The following is a 13137-nucleotide window of genomic DNA, read 5'->3' as shown; positions in this document are numbered from 1 at the left end:
GACCTCATGATCCACCCACCTTGGCCTCCCAGAGTGCTGGGATTACAGGCATGAGTTACTGTGCCTGGCCCACAGTTTCTTTTTAAACAACTCTACCCCTTCTTTTCCCCCAAAAAATGCAAAATAAAAATTAAACTTGCATATATTCAATCATCAAACATCCATTGAGCCTTTATTCTGTATCATCCTTGGGCACACAACTAAGAACATGAATAATTTGGAAACCTGAACATCATACTAGAGGATATTTGTCATTTGTGAACCTGTGACCCAGTCCTCACTTTCTGTACTGCAGCTTTAATACTTCTATAAAGAAAAACAAACGATATAGTTTTATTTTTAGATGCTAATTTTCACACATTTCTCCAAAATTCACATAGACTTTCGCTAGGTTGTAATTAGAAGACAAACAAACACCAAATCTCACTGGCTAGCAACAACACTTAATTCCCACTCACATTACAAATTGGCAACCTCAAGTCAGCCGCAGGCTTTATCTACAGACCTTCTCATTTCAGGACCCAGGCTGAAAAAGCACCTGCTATTTGAGACATACCTTTCTCTTTTGGCAACAGAAGAGAGCAAGAGAGTTGGTAGAAACAGACAATGGCTCTTCAAGCATCTGCTGGGACTTGCTGAAAATCATGTTTGCTCATATGCACTGGCCAAAGTAAGTCAAATGCTTCCTATTCCTGCTCCACCATGAAGGATTTGCTACAAGTCTTGGGCAAAGGACAGAGAGACACATCTTCTTACAGGAAGAAGTTTAAATATTGGAGACGCTAAAGTACACAACTCATTACTTTGGGAGGGAACATGACTAACATAAAAAAAGAGAGAATATTCCACATTTTTAGCATTTTATTACTTAAATGTAGCATCTTTTTTTTTTTAAACAAATGTTTATTAAGCACCCCTTTTGTTCCAGATACTGTTCTGGGTGCTTGTTATGTATTAATGAACAAAACAGAAAAAAAATTCTCTACCTTTATGGAGCTTACCCACTAAACTATTAAAATAAAATAAGCCTAATAAATAAGTGAATAGTACAGTGAGATGTTCTTTTCCCCTCTTTTTTAATTTAAATAACGTTTACAAATAATTAGCAACTTGTTCACTTTTAAGTCATACCACAAACATGGCTGAAAATGTGCACTGCTATTGAGAAATCCGGGGTACAAATGAAAGCACGAGTAAGTACAACATGTCAAGGACTAAATAACAAGCTCTCATTCTGTTAGCATCTGCTCCTTAATGATCTTAACATCCAAAGTGTTTGAGGCTCTGTGCCAAGAACTATAAAATAAATCAAGATTTTTTTTGTTCAAGAATGTATGAGTCACATATTCAAATTAGCTAACAAGTTACTTTTGTTTCATAATAAAATAATTACATTTTAGAACTGGAAGGAACCCAAGAGAGTACACTGATCTGTGTAGAGACAGACCCTCCTTATCCCTTTCAAGCACAAGTATATTTACATTAGTCACTCAACCCAAATCTGAATAGGCTGCCAAAACATTTTCATAAACGAAGTGAAATGGAAATAAAACAGTAAGATAAGAGGTTATTCCATATGTCAAACTTTGGTCCTGGGCTCTAAGGTCACCACTGTTTTAGTTACCGTTCACATGATCAGAGATTGTTCCCCAAACCTACATCTTGGTAAGGCAGTTGGCTCTGGAGGAGTGAGGTGTCTTGACACCCACTTCACTGGAATCAGTCTTCTTCAGCATCCTAATGCACTTAGCTCTAATGAACTGCCCAGACTCCCCTTTGCATTATGATGAGCTCCTCTTTAGAACCCCTACTGTCTGCTTTTGACAGCTAACCTCAAGGAATACTGACTTAATCCAGGGGTGCCAATAACATTTAATATTTATCTTCCTTTTCTGGGAGGAATCTACACTTTTCCAAGTTGCCCAAGTGAGCAGTTCCCTTTCCCCAAATAATTAGTTCTACTCCCCAGAGAGTCTATGAGTGAATCCCTCTGTCACCTTTGAAATGTCCCATTATAGTTTTCATCTGTAAATATGTCAGTATGTATCCAAAAGATGAGGATCTTTACGTAATCATAATGCTACTATCACATGCAAAAATTAAACATAATTCCTTAATATAATCAGATATCCAATGTTTAAATTTTTCCAGTCTCATGTTTTTGTACATTTTAAAAATCATAAGTTTAAATTGTTTCCATGTCCAAGGCATCGATCTCTCCTCCAGTCTCCTGGGCGTCGCGCTTCCCTCTTTGCTTCCCGCCATTGCGGTTCCGTCGGAACCTAAGGAGCTTCCTTCCGCCGCAAAAGAGCTGGAGAACAATGCTAGGCAAGATGCTGGAGACCTTGGCCAACGGAACCAACGTCACGCCTCTCATGTGAGCTCTGGAGGGAGAACTTTATGTGTTGCACTGAGGGCAGTCTCCGGAAACGCGATTCGCAGCGGGCGCCGGAAGCGGTTTTTGTCTGCAGCTCTAGCAGATGACTGTTCCACTAGACACGCTGAGGGGACTAGGATACGTGTTTTCCTTCAGGACCGGAGCTGAGCGGAGCCGGGATCGCGGCGGCAATGGAACGGGCCTCAGAAAAGCGCACGGGCAGCGCGCTGTTTGCGGGGTTCCGGGCCTTGGGACTTTTCAGCAACGACATTCCACACGTGGTGCGGTTCAGCGCGCTCAAGCGCCGGTTCTATGTAACAGCCTGCGTGGGCAAGAGTTTCCACACCTATGACGTGAGTGACTTCTTTCGTTGACTTCCCAGGAACCACCCTCCTTGGCCTCTCTGTCCTGGAGCAATCCGGTTCACCCTTCCCATCTACCACGGGCTTCCCTTCTTTAACCCCTCCCTGTTCTATTAATATTTCGCCATCCGGTCACATCCACGTGCGGATTTACCACTTGCAGTTCTCCTGGGGCGAGTTTCAGAGGCAGCCTGGCCAAGGGGAAACTGCTAGATAACCCCTCAATTGTATGGCAGTAATACTTGTTCAGTGAATATTTATTGACCTTCCCTTGAAGGTGGAAACATAATTAAGACAAACCTCTACCCCTTGCATTCTTAATGAGAGAGAAAAACATGCACGCTATTACGTTATTGGTGACACGAGATGGGTTAGAAATTCACTCTAGGTAACATTGGGAGAACCGCAGATGGTGAGATTAATTACCGTTAGGGAAAGTATCTGATAGTAATCAGTTATTTTCAACTAATGCAAAGTGTCTGGCACTGTCACTCTAAGCCTTGCAGCCGTTTCTTTCCAAGATAGGTATCATTATACCGTAGCACCTTTATATAAACTATAAAAGTAAATTTCGGATAAATTATATCAATATTCTACTTCCAAAGAAACCCTGTGGTGAAGAGAGTAACATATTTGCACATTTTATAAAGTTAACAATTTACTTACTGTGCATTGACATTTAGTCATAATAAAGATGGCTTTTAACGTCTAGTCTAGTTCTAACACTGATGATACATTCGTAACATCGTGACATGTAAATGTTCTTTACCCAGACTGTACACTGCTCAGATTAACCAATGCATTGGGCTATGACCTCTGAAACAGAAAATACTTGGGAGTAAAAAGAAAAAAAAAAATGGAGCTAATGAACCTAAGTCACTAATTGGTTCTACAAGTGCTCTGTCCCATGACTATGGCTGTATATGCTGTCCCCAGTCAGACTTCCTACAGTCCTACAGATTAGTTTCTTCTGCAGGGGAAACTAGACAAGTTGTGAATAGGTGGTGATAGTGATGGTAGCAGCTATCATGTATTGAGCAATTACTGTATGACTGACCCCGTTCTGTTTTACATAAATTTATTCATTGAATCCTCATAACAATCCCGTAAAGTAAATAAATACCTGTTTTACAGATGAAGAATTTGAGGCACAGGGAACTTATTTTTCCAGGGTCATACAGCTGGGGTCAGTAGCCATGATTGGGGTCAGCAAATTACAGTCTGCAAGCCAGTCTAGCCCACTGCTTGGCTTTGTATGACTCAGGAGTTATGAATGATTTTGACATGTTTAAATGTTTGTGAGGGTAGGCTGGGGGTGGGGAGAAGGATATTTCATGACATGAAAACTGTGTGAAAATCAAATTTCAGTACCTATAGATAAAAGTTTGATATACCCATGCACATTATTTATGTATTAAGTATGACTGTTTTCATGCTATGATGGCAGAAGTTAGTAATTGCAACAGAGACCACATGCATTGCCTGTAAAGCCTAAAATATTTAATATTTGGCCTATTATAGAAAACATTTACCTACCCCTTCCATTACCACTCCTGGTGAAATATAGTTGAAAATATAAACTTTCCTAGTAATGAAAATTAGGGTCAGTAAGTGTCTTTCTTACAAAGGACAGCATAGCAAATATACGTGTGAGGTTATATCTTACTCTTCAGGTGTTAGGTTATTATGATTGTGTTTGTTAATGAAAATATAACCTTTTTTCTTTTTTTAAACAGGTTCAGAAACTTAGTCTGGTTGCAGTAAGTAAGTATGGACTTGATTCTGAATTTATGCACATCTAAAAAAATTTTTTTTATTTTGACATAAATTTGAGACTTATAGAACATATAAGGAAGCCAGGGTAACATGTATGTCTTATAAACTTACATTATCAGCAACAAAAAAGGGTGGCAGGATAGAATCATGTTTTGCTTTCAGTTGTTACGTATCTTTATTTTCTTTAATCTGGAACGGTTCTTTAGACTTTCTTTGTGCTTGATGACATTGACACATTGACATTTTTGAAGAGTACAGGCTCATTTAGAATGTCCTTCAGTTTCAGATTTTTTGACATTTCTTCAGGATTAGATTCAGGTTGTACCCTTTGGGAGGAATCACGGTGAATTGTATCAGAAGGCACATGCTGTTGGTTGATTCTGTTCCTGATAGTGATTGGTTAGGAGGCTCTATTTTATTTTATTTTATTATTTTTTTTTTATTTTTTATTTTTTATTTTTTTTGAGACGGAGTCTCGCTCTGCCGCCCAGGCTGGAGTGCAGTGGCCAGATCTCAGCTCACTGCAAGCTCCACCTCCCGGGTTTACGCCATTCTCCTGCCTCAGCCTCCTGAGTAGCTGGGACTACAGGTGCCCGCCACCTCGCCCGGCTAGTTTTTTGTATTTTTTAGTAGAGACAGGGTTTCACCGTGTTAGCCAGGATGGTCTCGATCTCCTGACCTCGTGATCCGCCCGCCTCAGCCTCCCAAAGTGCTGGGATTACAGGCTTGAGCCACCGCGCCCGGCCTGGAGGCTCTATTTTTAAGTTAGGCCGGGTGTGGTGGCTCATGCCTGTAATCCCAGCACTTTGGGAGGCCCAGGCAGGTGGATCACAAGGTCAGGAGATCAAGACCATCCTGGCTAACACAGTGAAACCCCATCTCTACTAAAAATACAAAAAATTAACCAGGCGTGGTGGCAGGTGCCTGTAGTCCCAGCTACTCAGGCAACTGAGGCAGGAGAATTGCTTGGATCCGGGAGGTAAAGGTTGCAGTGAGCCAGATCGTGCCACTGCACTCCAGCCTAGGCAATAGAGTGATACTCCATCTTTAAAAAAAAAGAAAATTAAAAAAAAAAAATTAAGTTAGTGTTTTGTCCTTTGTAACGAATAAGTATCTTTTGGTAATATGCACTGGGACTATGTAAATATCCTAATACTCTTCAAAGTTATTACCTGCTGCTTTTAGTATTTTATGATGATACTTGCCTGAATCAGTTATTAATATGATGGTTGCCAAATGCATGTTGATTATCCTTAATCCAAAAATTTGAAACCCAAAATGCTCCAAAGTCTGAAACTTTTTGAGAGCCAACATGATGTTCAGAGGGAAATATTCATTGGAACATTTCCGATTTCAGACTTTCAGATTAGGAATGTTCACCTGGTTATGCAAATAGTCCAAAATCCAAAAAAATCTGAAATCTGAAACACTTCTTGTCTCAGGCATTTCATATAAAGCATAGCTTTTAGTGATTTTCTTTTGCCATTATTCCTTCTACTATAAGGAAAAGTTTTCCCTTTTCTCACATTTTGCTATTTCTTTCCAATGGAAGGAATTTTAATAATAGATTAGAAGGAAGAAGAAAGGCATTGGAACTTAAGTTGAATGCAAAAGTGAATGATAAACCTATAAAACAGGATTATGCAAACAAATCCTAATATGGAATTTGCAGCATGAAAGTACAACAATCCTCTGTCTACTAACTCTCCTGCCCCAAAAGAGGAAATGAAAATGTCAGTGTGACCAGGATACTGAGAAAAGAATCATATGTCACGTGAGAAATGCTAAAGATTGATAGGCATATTTCCCTTAGGAGTAGGCATATAGAATACCATATGGAATATTTTTGGTTTGGCCCAAAGGGTTGAGTTAGAGATTTAGATTTTGAGTTACTTTTAAAATTTTTCTGGAGTTATTAGTGAACTTGATGTTCCAGAAGATATTCACATGGGTCAGGTGTGGTGGCTCATGCCTATAATCCCAGCATTTTGGAAGGCTGAGGTGAGCAGATCACCTGAGGTCAGGAGTTCAAGACCAGCCTGTCTAACATGGCGAAACCCCGTCTCTACTAAAAATACAAAAATTAGCTGGGCGTGGTGCTGCACACCTATAATCCCAGCTACTCGGGAGGCTGAGGCAGGAGAATCAGTTGAACCTGGGAGGCGGATGTTGCAGTGTGCCAAGATTGCATCACTGCACTCCAGCTGGGCGACACAGTGAGACTCCGTCTCTCAAAAAAAAAAAAGAAAGAAAAAAAAAAGATGTTCACATGAAGACTGGGTGACTGTCAGAGCTTTGTGTATCAGATGATAGTTTGTTCCAAATAACCTCAAAAAGCTTCTTTTCATTTCTGTAGGATTATGTTTTTATTTCTGCAAATCCTAGACATTCTCTTAGGGAAGGACAAGGTGATTTCCTATCCTTTGTTTGATAGTTACTATTAGATATTTAAAATATTTTAGTCAAAATTTTATACTCTGATTCTCAACTTTGATCTTTATATTTTTTTAAAATTATAACCATGAAAAATGTTATATGTATACTTGAGGTTTCTGGTTAACATCTTAAAAATCCCTGTTTCTTTCATTTGGTATTTGCTAGGTAATTCTGTTCCACAGGATATCTGCTGTATGGCAGCGATGGCAGATTAGTCTTTGCTGCTTATGGAAATGTTTTCTCTGCATTTGCCCGTAATAAAGAGGTTGGTATCACTAAACTACTTGTTTGCAGTCAGTAGTTGTTTGTTGTGATAGTGGAGGGAACTTTAATTTTGTCATTCTTTACCTGGCACACTCTGGAACTATATAGTGTTCTTTTTTTTCTAATGTATATTCAGTTTTCTGGAGGAAGATAAATTTTCAGAAAAGGCTTACTTAAAACTGGTGCTTTCCTTCGGTTTCTTTGCCCAGAGATGAATATCAGAATAACTTGGAGAGTTTCTTCCAAATTTTTTATGCCCAGTCAGTTCCCATCTCAGGAGTTTTCTGTTTCATATATTTGTAGAGATGGGACATAATGTGTATTATTGTGTATTTTAAAAATACTTTCCTGGAAAAGTCATATTTGCACTACCACTTTATGTGGGTTGATTATTCATTATGCATAACTTAGCTTTTAACTCTTTTTCTAAAAACCAGATGTCTGTTCCCTATTTAGAGAAAGCTAGATTCTATGTTTTCTCCACTGCTAAGGAAAGATCTTTTCTGGTCTAAATTTACCAGTTGGTTTCTGAATTTGTCCTGGAACAACTAGATTGAGAGGTGACCTAGCTTAATGGTCTAGAATGAAAGGAAATGTAGGAATGGGAATATAAGGATAGCCAAATGATAGTATCACTGTACTTGTCAGGGACTTGGAGTGAGGTGGTTCCCACAGTCTTTCGTCATCACTACCTGTGGCAGAGGAAGGTAACTTATCTGTAGAGTTCTTTAATGGAAGGTGTTAAGATTTTTAGAATTGGAAAAAATGTTCATTTTTGTATTGTTGTTTATAGTTTTTTTCCAGGGAGATACATATGATTTACATGAGGAGACTTGATCCCATATGTATATCCTATATGTGATTCAGATGCAGAGACTTTAATAAAGGACCTTTATGCACAAGTGTGGTCAGGGTTAGGGGAACAAAGTAGGGGTGGGGAGGCATCAGACACTGTCAACTGTAGGAAGTTGTTACCACCCCTAAGGCCAAAGGGCCAAGGAGAAGAAACAGTGTTATTGGATTCTGGTGAGAACTGAAACCATGGAGAAGGGGCTATACTTATGGAGGGATCAGCTACTGTAAGGATCTCTGTCAAAGCAGAAAGGTATGGGGAAGAAGACCCTATGTCCCCCTTTCCCATCTCATCTGAAAGCCAGTTGGTGATGGAGTCTGTAGAGATCAGCCTTCTGGAATATACCATCTCGCTAGGATATATGTAGTTGCACTGATTGAATTGGGTGAGGGAACTAGGTGTGTGTGCATGCCTCCTCTCTAACCTAAGTTGGAAGACTGAGCTTCAAAGGTCTCATTTGTACTAAATGGACAGTTTACTTCCTTATTGTTGAACTGGCTGAGGGAGCAGATGAACACGCCTAGTTCCTTCATATCTATGCGTTCATCCTAACCTTGAATAATCAAAAGTTGGGGTACATTTCTTAACAGAAGCATCTCAGGATTAGCATGTTTTTGGGATAATATGAATAATATGACATGATGACTGAGTAATACTATGAAATTCTTTTAAACTTCGATATTGTAGATAGTACATACCTTTAAGGGTCATAAGGCAGAAATCCATCTCTTGCAACCCTTTGGAGACCACATTATCTCTGTTGATACTGACAGCATTCTTATTATTTGGCACATATATTCAGAAGGTAAGAGTTAACTCACTTATTTGCTTTATCTTAGGGTAGTATGTGTTTAATTAAAATTTAAAATCTATGTAAATATGCGAGAGATTTTGCCTATAAATAGTAAGAAATTTAAAAAATTAAAAATCTTTAGCATGTATAAGAAAAAAGTTCTAAGTAAGAAAGAGATAAACAACTGTAGCAAGTTAACTACTTATAAACTGTTTAATGTGCTTACCTCAACTAATGTATTTTCCATTGCAGTTCTCCAACTTTAATGATTTGTTATATTGTTTTCTCTGTGGAGTGAATATTGATGTATTTTCATACCTGAGTAATTCTTGGTTTGTATTTTCAACTTTTAGTAAAGGAGACTGTAATAGTAAACTTGATCTTGTAATCTGAAGGAAAACGTACATCCATTTCCTAGGGATATGAGTCAGTTTCTTTCAACTGTGATAGTCTTAGACAGTGGCTATGTTTATGGGATTATGTATCTTTAAACATGAAGAATTTATCCCTAGGATATCTACACCTTTCCTCAATAAAATACTGGGTTCATTATGAATTGAATCTTTTAAGTTCTTTAATCTGGTTACATTTTTAGCTTATATTGCCTCTTGGTTATTTCATTGTTCAATACATTGTGTTTTTTTTTTTTTTCTTTTTTTTTTTAGTAAATATCCTGAAGATTACATTTCTAGGAATTATTCCAAGTTCTTACTTCAGATTAGTAACCCTTTTCTTGTTTTGTTTTTGCTCAAGTAGAGGGAGAGAACAGAATTCCAAAAGTATTCCTTGTGTAGATAGAAGTTAAAAGGACTTTTATTAGGTTACAGGATCTGGTTCTTACATTCCAGCAGACTCCCTTGATGCTGATGGACCAGCTTTTTTGTTGCTGTTATAGCAGCATATTGGACCAGTGTCTTCAGGGAGCCATTTGTAGTGACGAATAAAGTCAGGGATCTCTTAAAATAACATTCAAAGTAAAGTTTATATAATTTTCACCTATACTGTACTTCCTAAACTGGGGTACCCATACCCCTGGGATTGTACAGCAATGTGCCAGAGAGTATGTGAACCTAAAGCTTAATGAAATGTACCTTTTTTGATACCCAAATTTATTGGAAAATATAGTGAAACATTGTTTTAATCATTGAGGAACAGTAAAGTAAAAACCAGAATTCAAACATAGAAATTTTGAATGTAACCAAAGATTTCAGAGAGTTCTTTGATCTTGGAGCAAGTGACCACTGGTTATGGCACCCCCAACTCCACAGGGTTATAAGTTTTTTTCTTCTCCTTTGTTAGAGGTTCTTTTGTGGAAATGTGTGAGAAGTACTCTTAATAGTTTCACTGAGGTGTGCCTTTTATTTTTGGCATTTTTTGAGTGACCCATCAAACTTTCTAGATAGTTGGCTTTTCATTCCCTGAAAGAGCTAAGTATAAGTACTTCACTTGGAATATTCACTCCTGTCTGTTGATCAAATTACAGAAACATTAATGCTAATCCTTAGGATCTTTTTTTTTTAACTTTATTATCCTTTTCTGTAAAGTAATTCAAAAGTGAATGAAACTTTTAATAGTATTTTTATTAGAAGTTGTAGAAAATTTTTGACAGTCTAAATTACATTTACAAGTTGCCCCTCATTTATTTTATTTCTCAAGGAATGTTTATAGATTAGTATCTAAGTCTGTGGTTTATTTTAGCATATAAATCTTTGATATGATAGACTTACTTTAAGTGATAAATATTTGGTTATACAAAACGTTTTAAACTGTTTTATAACAAATAATTATAACTTTCACTTTTGTAGAAGAATACCTGCAATTGACTTTTGATAAATCAGTATTTAAAATTTCTGCAATTCTGCATCCAAGTACCTACTTGAATAAAATACTTCTGGGCAGTGAACAAGGAAGCCTGCAGTTGTGGAATGTAAAATCTAAGTAAGTATTTTAGTTAGAAAATAATATAGTTGTCACCTTATCTTCATCTGCTACTTCCTAATGCATACTTAAGTCTCATTTATCCCTGTCCTTATATATTTTTTTGGAGGGTTGTCTATAAATACAGTTGGTCTCCTATATCAGAGGAGTCAACCTCGGATCAAAAATATTCAAGGAAAAATAGATAAATAATAATACAATAAAACATCACATTTTAAAATAGTACAGTATAACAGCTATTTACATAGTATTTACATTATATTAGATTTTATAAGTAAGCTAGAGATTATTTAAAGTGTATGCATAAATGTGTGAAGGTTGTATGCAAATACCACACCATTTTATGTAAGAGACTTGAGCATCTGTGAATTTTGGTATCAGCAGAGAGGTTGGGGAAGTCCTGGGACCAATCCCCCGCAGAGACTGAGATATAACTGTATGTTTGCTTTTGGAGTTGTTGTTGCTGGCATCACATATGTCAAAGCTGGCATGTGATCCTGACACTTGTTATTAGACAGCTTCATAAATGCTCACTGAAAAGTATGTACTAATGACCTAATAACTAAAGAATTGCTATAGAGAAGGCTCTAATAAAGTAATAGGAAATCCATCAGAAAATAATAATTATGAAATTATGACTAGGGAGGTTCTAATTTTCCATACATGAAGATTTTCTATACATGAAGATGGTGAAGGAAGGAAAGGCAAGTCAATGATAATGTAGCGCTAGCATTTAGAAATGACTCTTCAGGTTTAAAGTACTTCCATCGCCTCCCATAGATATGGCACATATCTGTAAGATTGGTGTAGCTGGAGGGCTGGATACTCGATTTTGAATACTTCTACCCATTATTTAAACATTTATCAGTAGAAAAAGGTGGCAGCTCACCCTTCTTTGTGTAGCATTTTAAAAAGCGAACAAAAATATTTGACTATCCAAATTGTTTTTTCCAAAGTCCTTATCAATTCAAAAGGGAAAATAAGATTATTAAAGATTTAATGTTTTAAATCAGTGTTTCATTTCAGTTTAACAAATGCCATTGACTGCCTACTTTGTGCTAGGTTCAGGGATAGTGACTGAAATACTGTCTTTGCCCATTTACAGAATTTAGTACATGATTTAATACTTTAATGATAATTATAATGATTTCAGATACTTCTATTCGCTCTATAGATGTGTTATTTATAATTCATGGCTTGCTTCTGAAATTGAGAGCAGCATTACTGTTGTCATATAACAGTCATATAACATGCAAATAATATTGTTATTAAAATATAAGTTATTCCCTTTCATGACGATGTTTCTATAAAGATATTGCAGTCCTAAATTTTTTTTACTGTAGTCTGTAATATAACATGGTTTTTACTCATGTATTTTTTTTTTCCACTTAGTACATTTTATTTCTTAAAGAGGTGGCATAGCATAGTAGTTAGTTTGAGATCTAGAATTTGGACAGTATTACTAACCTTGTGACGTTAGTTTAATTATCAGAATAGTGTGTGGAAGAGTAAGAACTTAATAAATATCACCTATTATTATTTCACTTTTTAATATGTAGCTGATATTGTTTTCCTCATATATATCTTTCAACTACTTTTCTTCTTATAGTAAACTTCTGTATACATTTCCAGGATGGAAAGTTGGAGTGACAGCTCTTCAGCAGGTTAGTATTTTTCTGTTAAGTCAAAGAGGAAACAAAGTTAATAGGAAAATCCTTTAGTTTCAGGAATCAATCATAATTTTAGACGTAAAGACAAAACAATATATAGCTTAGTTTACCTTTAAAATTGTTAGCCTGAGGAAATAATGTTTTGGAAATGTAAGTTAAAACAAGTAATAATGCCTTTGCCAATAACGCTTGTGGAGTCCTTTGTGCTTATAGTTTGACTTTAAACCTGTGGTTGCTATAGATCCTTGTTACTAATCATTTTGCAAGTATAGGTATTCCATTATCTTGTGTAGCTTGGAAATGAGTGTTCAGCAATGCAAGGGGTATTGTAAGTCATGCAGAGAAATTTGTCAAGATGTTGAGATTTATGGTGTGAAATAATTGGAGCCAAAATCCTAATGTTTGATTCGATGATGGACTATTTAAGAAATAACTGCTTTTTTTAATCTGCAAAATATGTATAAATAAATGAATGCATGTCTACAGCAAATCCTGTGTTTCTATTCGCCACATATGTAGCCAATATACCCTTATCTTTCTCAGTATCCATTGTCTATACTTGCCCAATTTATATGTATTCCTTATCTTCTCTTACCGCCATCAACCTAGCTCCACTTTTGCCTATCCAGAAGACTCTGTAAGTATCAGAGGATTAGGTCCCTTGAGGA

General features: G+C 36.8%; 1 protein-coding gene across 1 annotated transcript in view; it reads left to right on the top strand.

The window, feature by feature from the left end:
• The first annotated feature begins 2400 nt into the window (after window positions 1-2400).
• WDR36 (WD repeat domain 36) overlaps window positions 2401-13137 on the top strand; it is a 37547-nt gene continuing 26810 nt past the window's right edge. The window contains 9 exon segments of the mRNA XM_033178949.1: window positions 2401-2458; window positions 2461-2516; window positions 2518-2730; window positions 4476-4503; window positions 7117-7149; window positions 7152-7216; window positions 8756-8873; window positions 10667-10799; window positions 12409-12463. Coding sequence (XP_033034840.1) covers window positions 2401-2458; window positions 2461-2516; window positions 2518-2730; window positions 4476-4503; window positions 7117-7149; window positions 7152-7216; window positions 8756-8873; window positions 10667-10799; window positions 12409-12463 — 759 coding nt within the window.

Source organism: Trachypithecus francoisi, unplaced genomic scaffold (genome assembly GCF_009764315.1).
Source record: "Trachypithecus francoisi isolate TF-2019V2 unplaced genomic scaffold, Tfra_2.0 Lachesis_group2, whole genome shotgun sequence".
Taxonomy (NCBI): Eukaryota; Metazoa; Chordata; class Mammalia; order Primates; family Cercopithecidae; genus Trachypithecus; species Trachypithecus francoisi.
The sequence above is the reverse complement of the archived record's forward strand: the minus strand, read 5'-3'. Positions and strand labels throughout refer to the sequence as shown.